Source organism: Phyllostomus hastatus, unplaced genomic scaffold (genome assembly GCF_019186645.2).
Source record: "Phyllostomus hastatus isolate PE091 unplaced genomic scaffold, TTU_PhHast_1.1 phas_scaffold_78, whole genome shotgun sequence".
NCBI classification, from domain to species: Eukaryota; Metazoa; Chordata; class Mammalia; order Chiroptera; family Phyllostomidae; genus Phyllostomus; species Phyllostomus hastatus.
In genome coordinates, this window is record NW_025334041.1 from 60,917,921 (window position 1) to 60,930,307 (window position 12,387).

Here is a 12,387-nt window from a genome sequence, read left to right on the forward strand (position 1 = left end):
GGGAACCCTACTGCACTATTGGTGGGATTGCAAACTGGTGCACACACTGTGGAAAGCAGTATGGAATTTCCTCAGAAAACTAGAAATAGAACTGCATTTTGATCCTGCAATTCCATGGCTGGGATTATATTTTAAGAACTCTGAAACACCAATCTAAAAGAATCTATGCACCCCCAATGTTCATAGTATTACAATTTACAATAGCCAAGTGTTGGAAGCAACCTAAGTGCCCATCTGTAAATGAATGTATCAAAAAACTATGGTACATTTACACAATGGAATAGTATGCAGCAGAAACAAAGAAGGAGCTCCTACCCTTTGCAACAGCATGGATGGAACTGGAGAGCATTATGCTAAGTGAAATAAGCCAGGTGGTGAAAGACAAATACCATATGGCCTCACCTATAAGTGGAACTAAATCAACAAAACAAACAAGCAAGCAAAATATAACCAGAGACGCTGAAATTAAGAACAAACTGACAGTAACCAGAGGAGAGGTGGGAGGCGGTAATGGGGAGGAAAGGGGGAGGGGTTCTCAGAAACAACTATAAAGGACACATGGACGAAACCAAGGGAGAATGGAATCAGGGGAGAAAGGTGGGGATAGCTTGGGTCAGGGGATGTGGTGTGGGGAAAAGGCAGACAACTGTACTTGAACAACAATTAAAAAAATGTTAAAAGATTTAAAAAAAGAAAAAAGTTTCATAGAAAACCTTGAAGATGAAGAAAGGAATTAAAACAATGGAAATGGTAAATATTTGTAAAATTTAAGTGAGTATTACATAAAATAATAAAGTCTGTGGCATTTTAAATCTGTAATGACTGAAAACTAACAACAATAATCACTTATAAATTGAGAGGGAGGTGAATGGTATTAATGTGTTCTAAGGTCCTTGCATTGTCCAGAAAGTGGTAAAAATAAAAGTGTATTTTGAACATTAGTAAGTCACTGAGTAATAGTATAATCCCAGGTAACCACTACAAAATAGTAGACAAGCAAAAATAATATAACAAGCAAACAAAGAAAGGAAATGAAATAACAAAATAAAACAAATTTTAAAATGGAAACAAAGTAGATAAAACAATCATAGAACATATGGAAAAAGAGAATGCAAATAGTAAGAAAAGAGTCTTAAACCCAAATTACATTAAATACAAATTTACTCCATTTAAAAGGGAGAGATGATCAGAATGGATAAAAATACACAACTTATCAGATGTTATTTATAAAAGATACTATTTATATGTAAGAGTATAGTAATGTTACAGATAAAAGGTTGAAAAAAGATGTATTGTTAAAGCACTAAACAAAAGAAAGCTTATGTCATTACATTATTACTACAAAATGTAAACATTATGAAAATATTGCTAGAGAAAGAAATATATCTTACAAGATAAATTTTAAAATCTGTGAGAAAGTATAACAATTCTAAATTATCGGCATACAAATAATATAACCTCAAAATATATGAACCAACTTGACAGAACCATAATTTAAAGTATACAAATTCATAATTACAGTTTTAAGTATAAACATGGGAAGTGGTTGTACACTTATCACCACACTCTGCAAACACATGTTTGTTAAGACTTGGTGGAAACATCAAACAAGATAATCGGACACCAAAAAAGATTGCTAGGTATTGACCTTATTTGTTCAATTTTAAAATTCTGTGAATAAACTTTGCTGTTGAAAAAACCTAACTAGAAAGTTAGACAGCTATCTAAATGATATCTCAGTCTAAAAAAATGCTTCCTACAAAATCATATAAGCAGTTGAGTTTGAGGCAATAATGAATCATCTAAATATAGGGAAGCCTATTCTGTTGAAGCTTTGAATTTCTTTTTTCATTCCTTTGTGTGTATCCATTACCATTGGGCAGAGGTATTTGTATCCCAGTAATTACCATTATTGTTAGTAATAATATGCCCCATAACAGCCTTATATGCACATACACAAATGCACAAAGGAACTTTGCATTTAAAAATAATATAAAAGCTCTGACTGGGTGGTTCTGTTGGTTGGAGCATGGTGCCCCACACAAAAAGTTTGAAGGTTCAATTCCTGGTTAAGGCATATACCTATGTTGCAGGTTTGTTCCCTGATTAGGGTTTATATGAAAGGTAAATGAACTGTGTTTCTTGCTCACATTGATGGTTCTCTCCCTCTCTTTCCCTTCCCCTCTCCCTAGGATTAAAAAAATAACTAAAATAAAAATATAAGAGGTTGCTGGTTCAATTCCCAGTTAGGGCACATGCCTGGGTTGCAGGCCAAGTCTCCAGTTAGGGGTGTGCAACTATGTTCTTTATTTTGTGTGCTGTTGGCTCATTGTATGCACACACACACATGTTTAATCCTCACTGGAGGACATGCTTATTGATTTTAGAGAGATGGGGAAGGGAGTGTGAAAGAGAGGGAGAGATGGGAAAAGAAGGGAGAAAGAGAGAGAAATAGATGTGAGAGAGAAACATTAACTGGTGATTTGTTGTTGCTTCTTGTGTGTACCCCAACCAAGCACTGAACCTGCAAACTAGGCACGTGCCCTTACTGGGAATTGAACCCACAACTTTTCGGTTACAGGACAACTCTCCAACCAACTAAGCCACACTGACCAGAGCCATTTATCTAAGTTAACCACCCCAGCTTTGCTTTCTTAATTTATTTTATCTATTTATTTATTTTATTGTAGTATATATTTTTTGTAAGCCTCCTCAAAATCATTTTGAAGGACTTAGAATGCAACTACATAAATACAGTCAATTCTCATTGTTTGAAGTACTTAAAGTTTTATAAAGTTGCTCATGGACATTGATTTGCAAATACTGAAATCATTGCTCCTATGGGAAAATACAGGGTTAGGTTCCTGTTGTCACAATGTTTTAATCAGCCAATCAATACATAATCTTGTTCTGTTTAAAAACACCTAGCTGGTGTGGCTCGGTGGATTGAGGGCCAACCTGAGTCTATGGCCATACCACCCTGAACATACCTGATATTATCTGAGTGCCAAATTGAGAACCAAAAGATTGCTGGTTCAATTTCTAGTCAGGGCACATGCCTGGGTTGCAGGCCAGGTCTCCAGTAGAGGACACACAAGAGGCAACTAACTGATTGATGTTTCTCTTGCACATCCGTGTTTCTCTCCTTTTTCTCCCTTTCACCCCTTCTAAAAATAAATAAATAACATCTTAAAAATTATTTAAAATATATTGTTTTCTTAATATTGAACTTGTGACCAACAGCACCAGAATTCATGCTTGAATTGAACAAAGCCTATCTTATACAGCTTTTCTCCAGAAGGCCCATAACAGCCTTATATGCACATACACACACTATACCTCATTTCAGAGCTATGCTTAAAACAGCAAAATCACCAACAAAAATTTGTCACTAAACAGATTGTGAAAAGGACACTTTTTAACAGTATGAGAACTAAAACAAGAAGGCAAAGCATAGCTTATTTGGGAACCTGCATGTCAACCAACTCAAATTTTTTTCCACTTTGTACAAGTCCATTAATGACTGGGAAAGTACCCAAAGTATTGATAATGTATTTATAAACACATTTTAGCAAGTAGGTGAACTTGCTGGAATCCTAAATAATGAGGATCAACTGTATATATGTATATATTATAAATGGTGTCTTTGCAAATATAGCTAATGAAGTATTTTAAGCTCAGGCCAGAATAGCAAAATACAGCTTAAATTTCTTTTGAGAAAAAAATCTATATTATTTTTCATTGTATCTTTTCCATTACCATTTATCCCACTTATACCATCTTATGGTATATTAGAAAAAATAAAGTGATAGCATGATAAGCTATTATAGTTTAACTTCTATAAAAAATAATTGCATGACCAGACTCTGAAAACATGTGCATGAGTAAACTTGGCCTGGATGATTTTAACACTGAGATAAAATTTTTAAAATTTTGAATTACCTTTAAAATGTTGAGTAATTTCTAAGTGTCATACTATAAACTAAGATTAGTCTTATAAAATAATGTCTCTAAGAATATTGACTTCAATATTTATTAAATAGTAAAATATTCTTTTTCTAAAAATTCACAGTGACTGTCGTGAAGAAAAAATAAGGAAGCTTACACCTGGTGAAATGGATGAAATTCGGGAAATATTATCAAGAAATCTCTACCAAATTCGTCAGCGAGTGAGAATAATTTATTTAACAAAATATTTACTTGCTTTTGACTAGAAGTATGTCTTCTGATTTTGTGCTGTCCAATTATAATGGATACTGTCCCACTATTACACCAGCCTCTGAGGTCCCACACCAGGAGTCTCCTTTTCCCTCAAACCCCATTTCGATGTGCAGTTGCTAGGGTACCAGTCTTCCTTGGACATCATCAGTGAAGCCTTCTGGGAATTCTGCTACTACAGGCTTGGAGATTAAAAAATATATATATATAATTTTAATGAAATATATATATTTTCATATATAAGAAAATAATTTTTTAATGAAATACCTTCATAGCTTAGAAGACTTCTAAAAATGTTTTTAACTTGTTATTCATAAAGTGCTGTAGTTTCTTCCTTTAATGCCATCTGAATGGTTTAACTGCATTTTCATTGTTTACTCCTTATTTTAATAGTTTGCTAATTCTGTGGCTAACACTTAGTGAAGATGTATGATTTGCCAAGCCCCATTTCAGCAAATTGGATGCATTAGCTCATTTTATCCTCTCATAAATGGTGTTACTTTTGTCCCCACTTTACAGATGAAGAAATTAAGGCACAGGGAGATGAAATGGTCTAAGGGACACACTACTTGTTAGGATTCCTCTTCACTCATGTTGGGGTCATCTGTATAGCTTCTTAGCTGTTCTCCCCAAAGGTTGTCCCCATTTCATTCTGCATTACTTACTGTTCATTCCTCCACCCTTTTCCCTAAAGTATCTTTAAAAAAAAACACCCTTTTCAAAAATCCTCATCAGAGAACATGCTTATTGATTTTCAGAATGGAGAGGAGGGAGGGAAACACATTTGTTGCCTCCCGTACATGCTCCAATCAGCAACCAAACCTGCAATATAGGCATGTGTCTTGACCAAAGATTGAACCCGTGACCTTTTGGTTTACTGCAGAATGCTCCAGCCAAGTGAGCCACATTGCCAAGGGCACTAAAGCACCTTTTAATAGCAGAGTTTCCTTCTCTCCACTACTGCTTCATCAGTTCAGATGATCCATATTCTTGAATTTTTAATGTTCTCCCAAGCCTTCCATATTATTCTCAACCTTGTCTTTAAATACGCTCATGCTATAGTGCTATACCACTTAAGTCTAGCCCTTAATACCATAATTATTTTGTTAGCCTTAGACTCCCAACTAAATGTTACATCTCAAGGCAGGAGTTGAGTCCTGTTCTGTTTCTTTTTCATATATCTACTAAGCCTCTTATAGTATGAACACAGGGATATTCCCAAGAAGTGTACATTAATTCTATCAGGAAATGAAACTACTTATAAATTACAATTTGTTTTAGGCAACAGATTTCTATGTAACCTATGAAACTAAAAATGTATGCCATATACCACCACCTTGACATTTTACTGCTTTAAATACCAGGTCATGATCATTGCTGGTGGTAGCAGCAGCTTTCTCAATTTGACCACCCAATTGAAAAGAACTTTTCCTTACTCAAATAGACATGACACCAACAAGTGTCTCAGAGTGATTTGTTTTCATACCAGTAATTGTTATTCAACAAAGAATGGATGAACACATGTATTTTTTCCCTAGCTGCTAATGATGGGTAAAATACATATAAGGTACTTAGAGGTTAGACGAAGGCACTTGAATTCAATCATTTTTCTTGTTTATAAAGGATCACACTTTCCAATTAAAAAAAGTTTATTTACTGGCTTTATTAGAAGTCAAATTCTTTCAAAATTTCAAACATTAATTTTCATACATTTTTGCCCCTCTGCACATTGGTTAAGTACTTTGCTGAGATGCAAAGTCAAGGAAACAGTAAAGTTTTGGAATTTCTGGGGGGAGTAAACAAGTTTCTTAAAAAATGACACTTCTGTTTTTATTTCAGACGTTGTCATACAACAGACACAACCTGACGGCTGACACAAGTGAGAGGCAGGCTAAGGAGATCCTGATTCGCCGAAGGCACAGTCTGCGAGAGAGCATCAGGAAGGACAGTAGCTTGCATCGGGAGCGCAGGGTAACTGGAGTGTGTGTGGCTGGCATGTAGACTGCTTCTAAAGGCTGAGCCAGTGGCTGCTCTGGAAGCTGAACTGAGGGTTGTCACAGTAATTCTGGGATAGAGTTGACTTAAAAGTCTTTGAGATGTTTCCTGAACACCTATTACATTCACAGTTCTAGGCCCTTGGAGTACATTGGTAAACAGAACTGAAAAAATTCCTGCACTTGCAGAATTCATATTCTTGTCAGGGGGAAAATAATCACTAATAGAGTAAGTAAATCATCTGCTATAAAGAAGGCAATAAGTGCTACGGAAATAATTAAAAATTGCCAAGGAAGGAACTTGGAAGTACTGGGAAGGGTCAGACAAGTTGCAATTTTAATCAGAATGACTGGGCCAGGATTCATTTGGAAAGTAATACTTGAACTTTCCAGGGAGAGGCTGCTGCCCAAAGGTGGACAAGCCTGTGTGTACTTATGTGGAGAAGCCACAGTGTCTGGGTAGTGTGTTTGTTCACAGGGCAATTGGTTCAACATTTTTCTTGGTCCTGGAAGTCATTTTAAATGATACCTTGATTGCTTAATTTAACACAACCGGCATGCATCTTATTTTTAGTAATATTCTGTATTTGGTTATCAGATACCAAAAATTTGTGTGAATAAGGTGATCTTTTCCTTTGTGTTCAACATAGCAGCATTAAAAATTAAAGACAAATGGCATTGAAAATGTTAGCAAATTAACTATAGTAATACTTTTTGTTCTATCATTTTTAAGATGTATTAAACTAAAATCTACTGCATTTTTTAATTTGTTCTCTTCTGCATATGTATAAATAGGTGGTTCAGTAGCTTTTCCTAAGAAAACCGAAAGGTTTTCATGTCTTGTGCCCAATAGTCTCACTTTATTTCCATTTTGCTTTACTCTACCTTCTTTTATATTTTAGAAGAGGTTTGGTGATTTTTAAACTAAATAATTATTGCTTGGAACTTTCTCCCCCATCCCTAATGCCTCTCACAAAGTAGTTTTAAAATTGAGAACAAAAGTTTTAATATTTAACAAGATCTGTCGTAAGATTTTAAACTTCTAATATATAATAAATAACATCTACCTAGTCTAAGATTTTCTTTTTTTTTTTTCAGGCTTCCACTTCAACCTCCCGATACTTATCCTTACCAAAAAATACAAAGCTTCCAGAAAAGCTACAGAAAAAGAGTATTTCTAATGCAGGTAATGAATACAACTGGATCGGAAAGACTTGAAACTTTTTTACTAATGTGTATGGAAATAGAAAGATGTCCCTATTCTGCTTCTTTATTAAACACAATGAGTTTGATAGCTTGCAAATCTAAAGTAAGAATACAGTGACTTTTTTTAGTATTTCATCTTTTTTAATGGAGTTCTTTGCACATTATAAAAATTAAATCGGTTATTTTTCATGATTGTATTTGATATAGCAAAAGCAAGTATCACCATGCAGTTAGTGAACAGGTAAACAGTAAAGTTTTAAATGTGCCAAGATATGTTTAATCTTTTACAGTGATTCTGATATATTTTCATAAAGGCAGCCATAAATTTTACTTTTGCATTATTTAAGCTTTGACATAAAGTCTAATATCTCTTTATTTGATAATTTATGTAAATTCCAAGGCATTTTCTGTGAACTCCCCAGAAGAAATATTAGAACTATCATGTTATTAAAATGTAGATGTAACAATTATACCCCCACCCGTTTCTTCTTGTTGATTTAACCAAGAAGAGGAGAGTTTAATGATGGACTGTGGTAATGAAGGATGAAGTGAGAAGTGAGGGAGAAAAAGAGGAGTGCTGGATACTCAGAGCAGATGGCCATGTTACCCCAGAGCATCCAGCAGAAATTCTGTTTCTAAAAATGTCAACTCCTGGGCAAGCATCCCATTAGCTGTCCTGCCCACGGAAGCGTAGGACCTCAATTTTGATGGTGACCTGGTTCTAATCTTGCCTCCTTCCTACCTTTGTTTGCAAAGTGCACATTGGTGTTTTGACCCTTTGATAAAAATATGAAGAAAATAAAAGATTTCAGATCAAGAAAAGAATCTTTATAATAGCAGCTGATTCTTGGTGTCTTCCTGTGTGGAAGAACTGTGCTGAGCCCTCCTAGGATACTCCCCATGGTGCAAGTGAGAGCATAGCCTTGGCTGCTCAATGGTCTCTAAATGCCAGCTCCATCACTTATTGATATCTCTTCATCACTTATTGAAGTAATAAGTCATCACTTATTCCATCTTCATCACTTATCCCATCACTTATTGAAGTAATCTCAGTTACTTCATCTGTAAATTGTGATTGTGAGAGTTAAATAGGTTAATGTATTTAAAAGTGCTGAGGACAGTGCCTGGCACATAGTAAAAACTCTTCAAAATCAGTATGAATGCATGCTTGTGGACCTAAATGCTTATGGAAATCAAGCAGAATGCCCAGGTCTTATAGCTAGAGCCAAGAGGGAGCCCTCTGACCTCCCACACAAACATACTGAAGTCATTGATAACACCTTTTCTTTGAAATGCTTGTCCAAGATGTCCTTTTGCTTTGTGGTAGGTGACAACAGCAGCGACTCAGACACAGATGCTGGAACCACTGTCCTCAATTTAAAGCCCCGAGCCAGGTGCTTCTTGCCAGACCAGTTCTCAAAGAAAGCCCCGCAGTCCTACAAAATGGAATGGAAGAATGAGGTAGACGATGATTCCAGCCCAGGGCAGCCCTGCACACCCCCAGCTCTCCACAGCAAAGAGGGGGCCACCCAGACCCCAGGTGTGCTCCAGCAGCCCCTTCTCTCCGAAGGCCAATTTGGCCAGGTGCAGGAAGACACTGTGCCTGAAGGCAACCGACCCAAGCCACCCCCCAGGTTGGTCCGAAGGGCATCAGAGCCTGGAAGCTGGAAAGCCCGCTTTGGGAGTGAGAAATCATAATGGAAACGGTCAAAGCAGACCTGAAGAGGGGCAGTGACTAACCCAGCATAGCTGTGGTTATTACTCCAAAACCTGACACAGGGGAATCCATTTCAAACCCTCTATGTGGCTAAATCTACTCTTTGGGTGGTGGAGTCACTTCTTTGGTTAATGGGGCAACTGCTTACCCAAAGAAGAGGAAAATCAAAGAAAAAAAGACCCATCAATCGTCTCTTATGACTTGTTGCTAGCAGTTGTAGTTTTTGCAGGCCTAAAGAAAAAAGCAATGTGTGCCTTTAGAACTTGAATGACAGAACTTGAAATTTTTAACACACCCTTGTTGGTGAAAATTTTAATATATACATATGCCTCAAATTTTATTTATGAAAAAAAATGTGTATCTGTGATCAGTTTTTAACTGAATGACACTAAATATACTCAGCATCTTCCTCATGCATAGGAGGCAGCTCCTGGTGGCTGGCGGGCCATCTGCTAGAGCCCAGGTGTTTCCAGATCCTGAGCTGAAGAGCAATATGGTGGCCTGGCTCCCAGGGTTAGATCAGAGGTCCCATTACTCCTATGGAATAATGAAAATCAGCTGGTTTTTAATTTGTTCCTCATTCTACCAAGTGTTGGGGTGACATATAGATTCTATCACCTCTTCACGTTCAAGTGGTGCAAAGAGAAAGGTTGTGTGGATGACACCAGTTTGTGATGTGACAGACTGGGTGGCAGCTTTTGATAAAGTTCCACTGTGGGGACCTCTTGTGGCATGTGGGAAGATAGGGAGGGCGGCACCTGCTGAAAACGTGTTGGCAGGTGTAACAGTGTGTGATACTGGGAGGAGAAGGCAGGTTGCCATTCACACCCGTCTATGACTACCCGCTTCAGAATTCTTCTGTAGAACATTCTAGAACTTTGAATCTAAGTCAGGATCTAAGCAGAAAAGATTGAAAGTTTGTATAAACAGTATTTCAGTGTTTAACAAACTGGTTAGAGTTCAGGTTTTGAATTTTATTCAGACAGGAAGCACTCTGGAGAATGGGCGTTCTATTATTTTGCACTAGTCTGTAAATTTTTTACCCTCCTCCCCAAATAAAGTGGTAATTCAGTTCTTATATAAAAATGGATTCTACTCATCCAAGTACTTTTTACAAGTGCTGCAGAAAGACAAGCAGTGGAACATAATGATTAAAGATGATTTGAGTCTCTGTCTCTTATGCTATAGATTTATTGGCCTGTTATTTTTTTCTGGAAAAAGAACAAAAACAAACTTTCTTTAAAACTTGACTGGAGCAAGATTCTAAATTTCTGGGTTTAGACATGAAATTAAGCCACTCATGTAGTTCCTTGAATCCACATTGGAAACACAGCAAAGGACACAAATGACAACAGTGTAACTAATGGAAAACATGAATAAACTTAAAAAGACACAGTACTTAGAAATCCTTGGCAGTGGTTTTCTGTCCCCTGCCTCTTCCCCCACTGACATGGAGAAGTAAATTTTCTAGCTTTTATTTTAATGTTCTAAAGTCTTGTAAGACTGCTAGATTGCTAGGTGTGAGACAGAGGAGAATATACATGCAAGATACAAGATTTATAAAGAATATAGTTTCCTTCCAAACTTTCCCTAGTAGATGAATGGAAAGCAGTGTAGATACAATTTAAAACTACAAGCTTGGGATTCTGTGCCAAAAATATTAATTTTAAATGAAAATATTTATATAAAATATGTATTAAATGTGCTGAAAATTAAAACTGGTTTACTTTACAACTTTATGATTCAAGAGATATGATATGTACTTTTGAGACTGCCAAGAGTAAATTTTGTGTAGTATACGAAATTTAAAAGGGAAGGCTGAAATGGAATATGACCTTAAAAATGTTTCCTGATTTTTCCTGGTGTGCTACATAAGGAGCCTAACTCTCTGGAACTGAAGGAGAATAAAATGAAATTTTTAATAAAACTACTCTTAAAGTTGATAGGCCAAATTCAGCTTTCACTGATTAAAAGTAAGATAAAGAAATTTCATGACATTGTGTAAATTTTAAAAAGAACAGGTAATTTTCTTTATTATCAGTATAAATTCTTTTTTATTAAATGATAAAAACAATGAAAAATAAATTTGACTTCATTTAGCTTTTTCTCTATACTTTTTAATGAAATTATTAAATTCTATATACTAATGAAGAAGATAGTATGAAGTTGAAACCCTTTAACTAAATATAATTTAAATTTCAGTAATACAGAAAGATCCCCAACCTTTAGCAATGACTCCCTTAGTTGGAACACTTCATTCAACCAAAGTTCCAATGTGACTATGGAATATTGATGCATCTTTGATGTTTGTGGTAACAATTTTGATTTTTACTGCCTTTAAGTAAAAAGTCAGGGCTTGTTTCTTTAAATATAATTCTAAGGGCCAACTATTAGAAATAGTTATGCTAGTTAGCAAACAACTAGAAATTGGCTGTAAAATTGGATACTTTAAAAAAAAATACGTTTTGTGTACTTGCCTCCAAATTATCTGGGTTGAAATTACCTTTGGTTTTGGCTAAGCTTTGTAGTAGGGGTACACTGTTCTACGTGGGGGTGGGGGCAGGTGAAAATTTATATAAAGACCCCAAAGAAACAGAGTTATTTACATGTCTCAGTGTGTTTTACATTTGTAGCACTAAGTCGTGTTGATCTTAAAACTGGCATTTCATAATTAATTGTGAGAACTGTAACATCTTGTTAGTTCACAGCTCACACTTGACTTTATTTTCTAAGGAGTGATTATGTACAGTTGAAGTAGTTGCCATGATCTGCTGAGGCCTGAACAACTGGATTATTGATTCCCTTTGTCAACTTGAAAAAGAAAGGCTCTGGAATCAGAACAGTCTGGTGATCTGGGGTTTTTGGTTAACATTTTTTTCTTTTTAAATTTTGGAATAAAACAGGTAGCTCGGTGGTACTTTATATGCTGCATTTTAACCAGGCCCTTTCTTAAATTCACTGGTAAGGTAAACAAGAGCTTCATTGGGTCACTGACACTAATAACTTGCCCCTTCAATTTTTTTTCCCCAATACCACCCACCTCACATATGATGTGACTGACACCCTCAGAAGGGGTCAGCCACCTCAAATGTGTGGACATAATGCCCACAATATTTAGTTTCTAAAATCTTCTTTTATGTTGCACTGGCACATGATTTTCTGATCCCTTTTGTTTTGTTTTCTAATATTTTCAGTATTTTGAAAATAAAATTCTATTTTATTACTTTTAAGAATCATGAATAAAATGTGGGT

General features: G+C 35.9%; 1 protein-coding gene across 1 annotated transcript in view; it reads left to right on the top strand.

Annotated features, from left to right (window-relative positions):
- The window catches only part of SLC9A2 (solute carrier family 9 member A2), a 104,787-nt gene extending 93,918 nt beyond the window's left edge, over positions 1-10,869 (top strand). Inside the window, exons 9-12 of the mRNA XM_045828360.1 lie at positions 4,073-4,169; positions 6,058-6,189; positions 7,311-7,398; positions 8,746-10,869. Of these exons, the coding sequence (XP_045684316.1) occupies positions 4,073-4,169; positions 6,058-6,189; positions 7,311-7,398; positions 8,746-9,116 (688 nt within the window). The 3' untranslated portion in view covers positions 9,117-10,869. The remainder of the gene's footprint in view (positions 1-4,072; positions 4,170-6,057; positions 6,190-7,310; positions 7,399-8,745) is intronic.
- Positions 10,870-12,387: the final 1,518 nt, after the last annotated feature.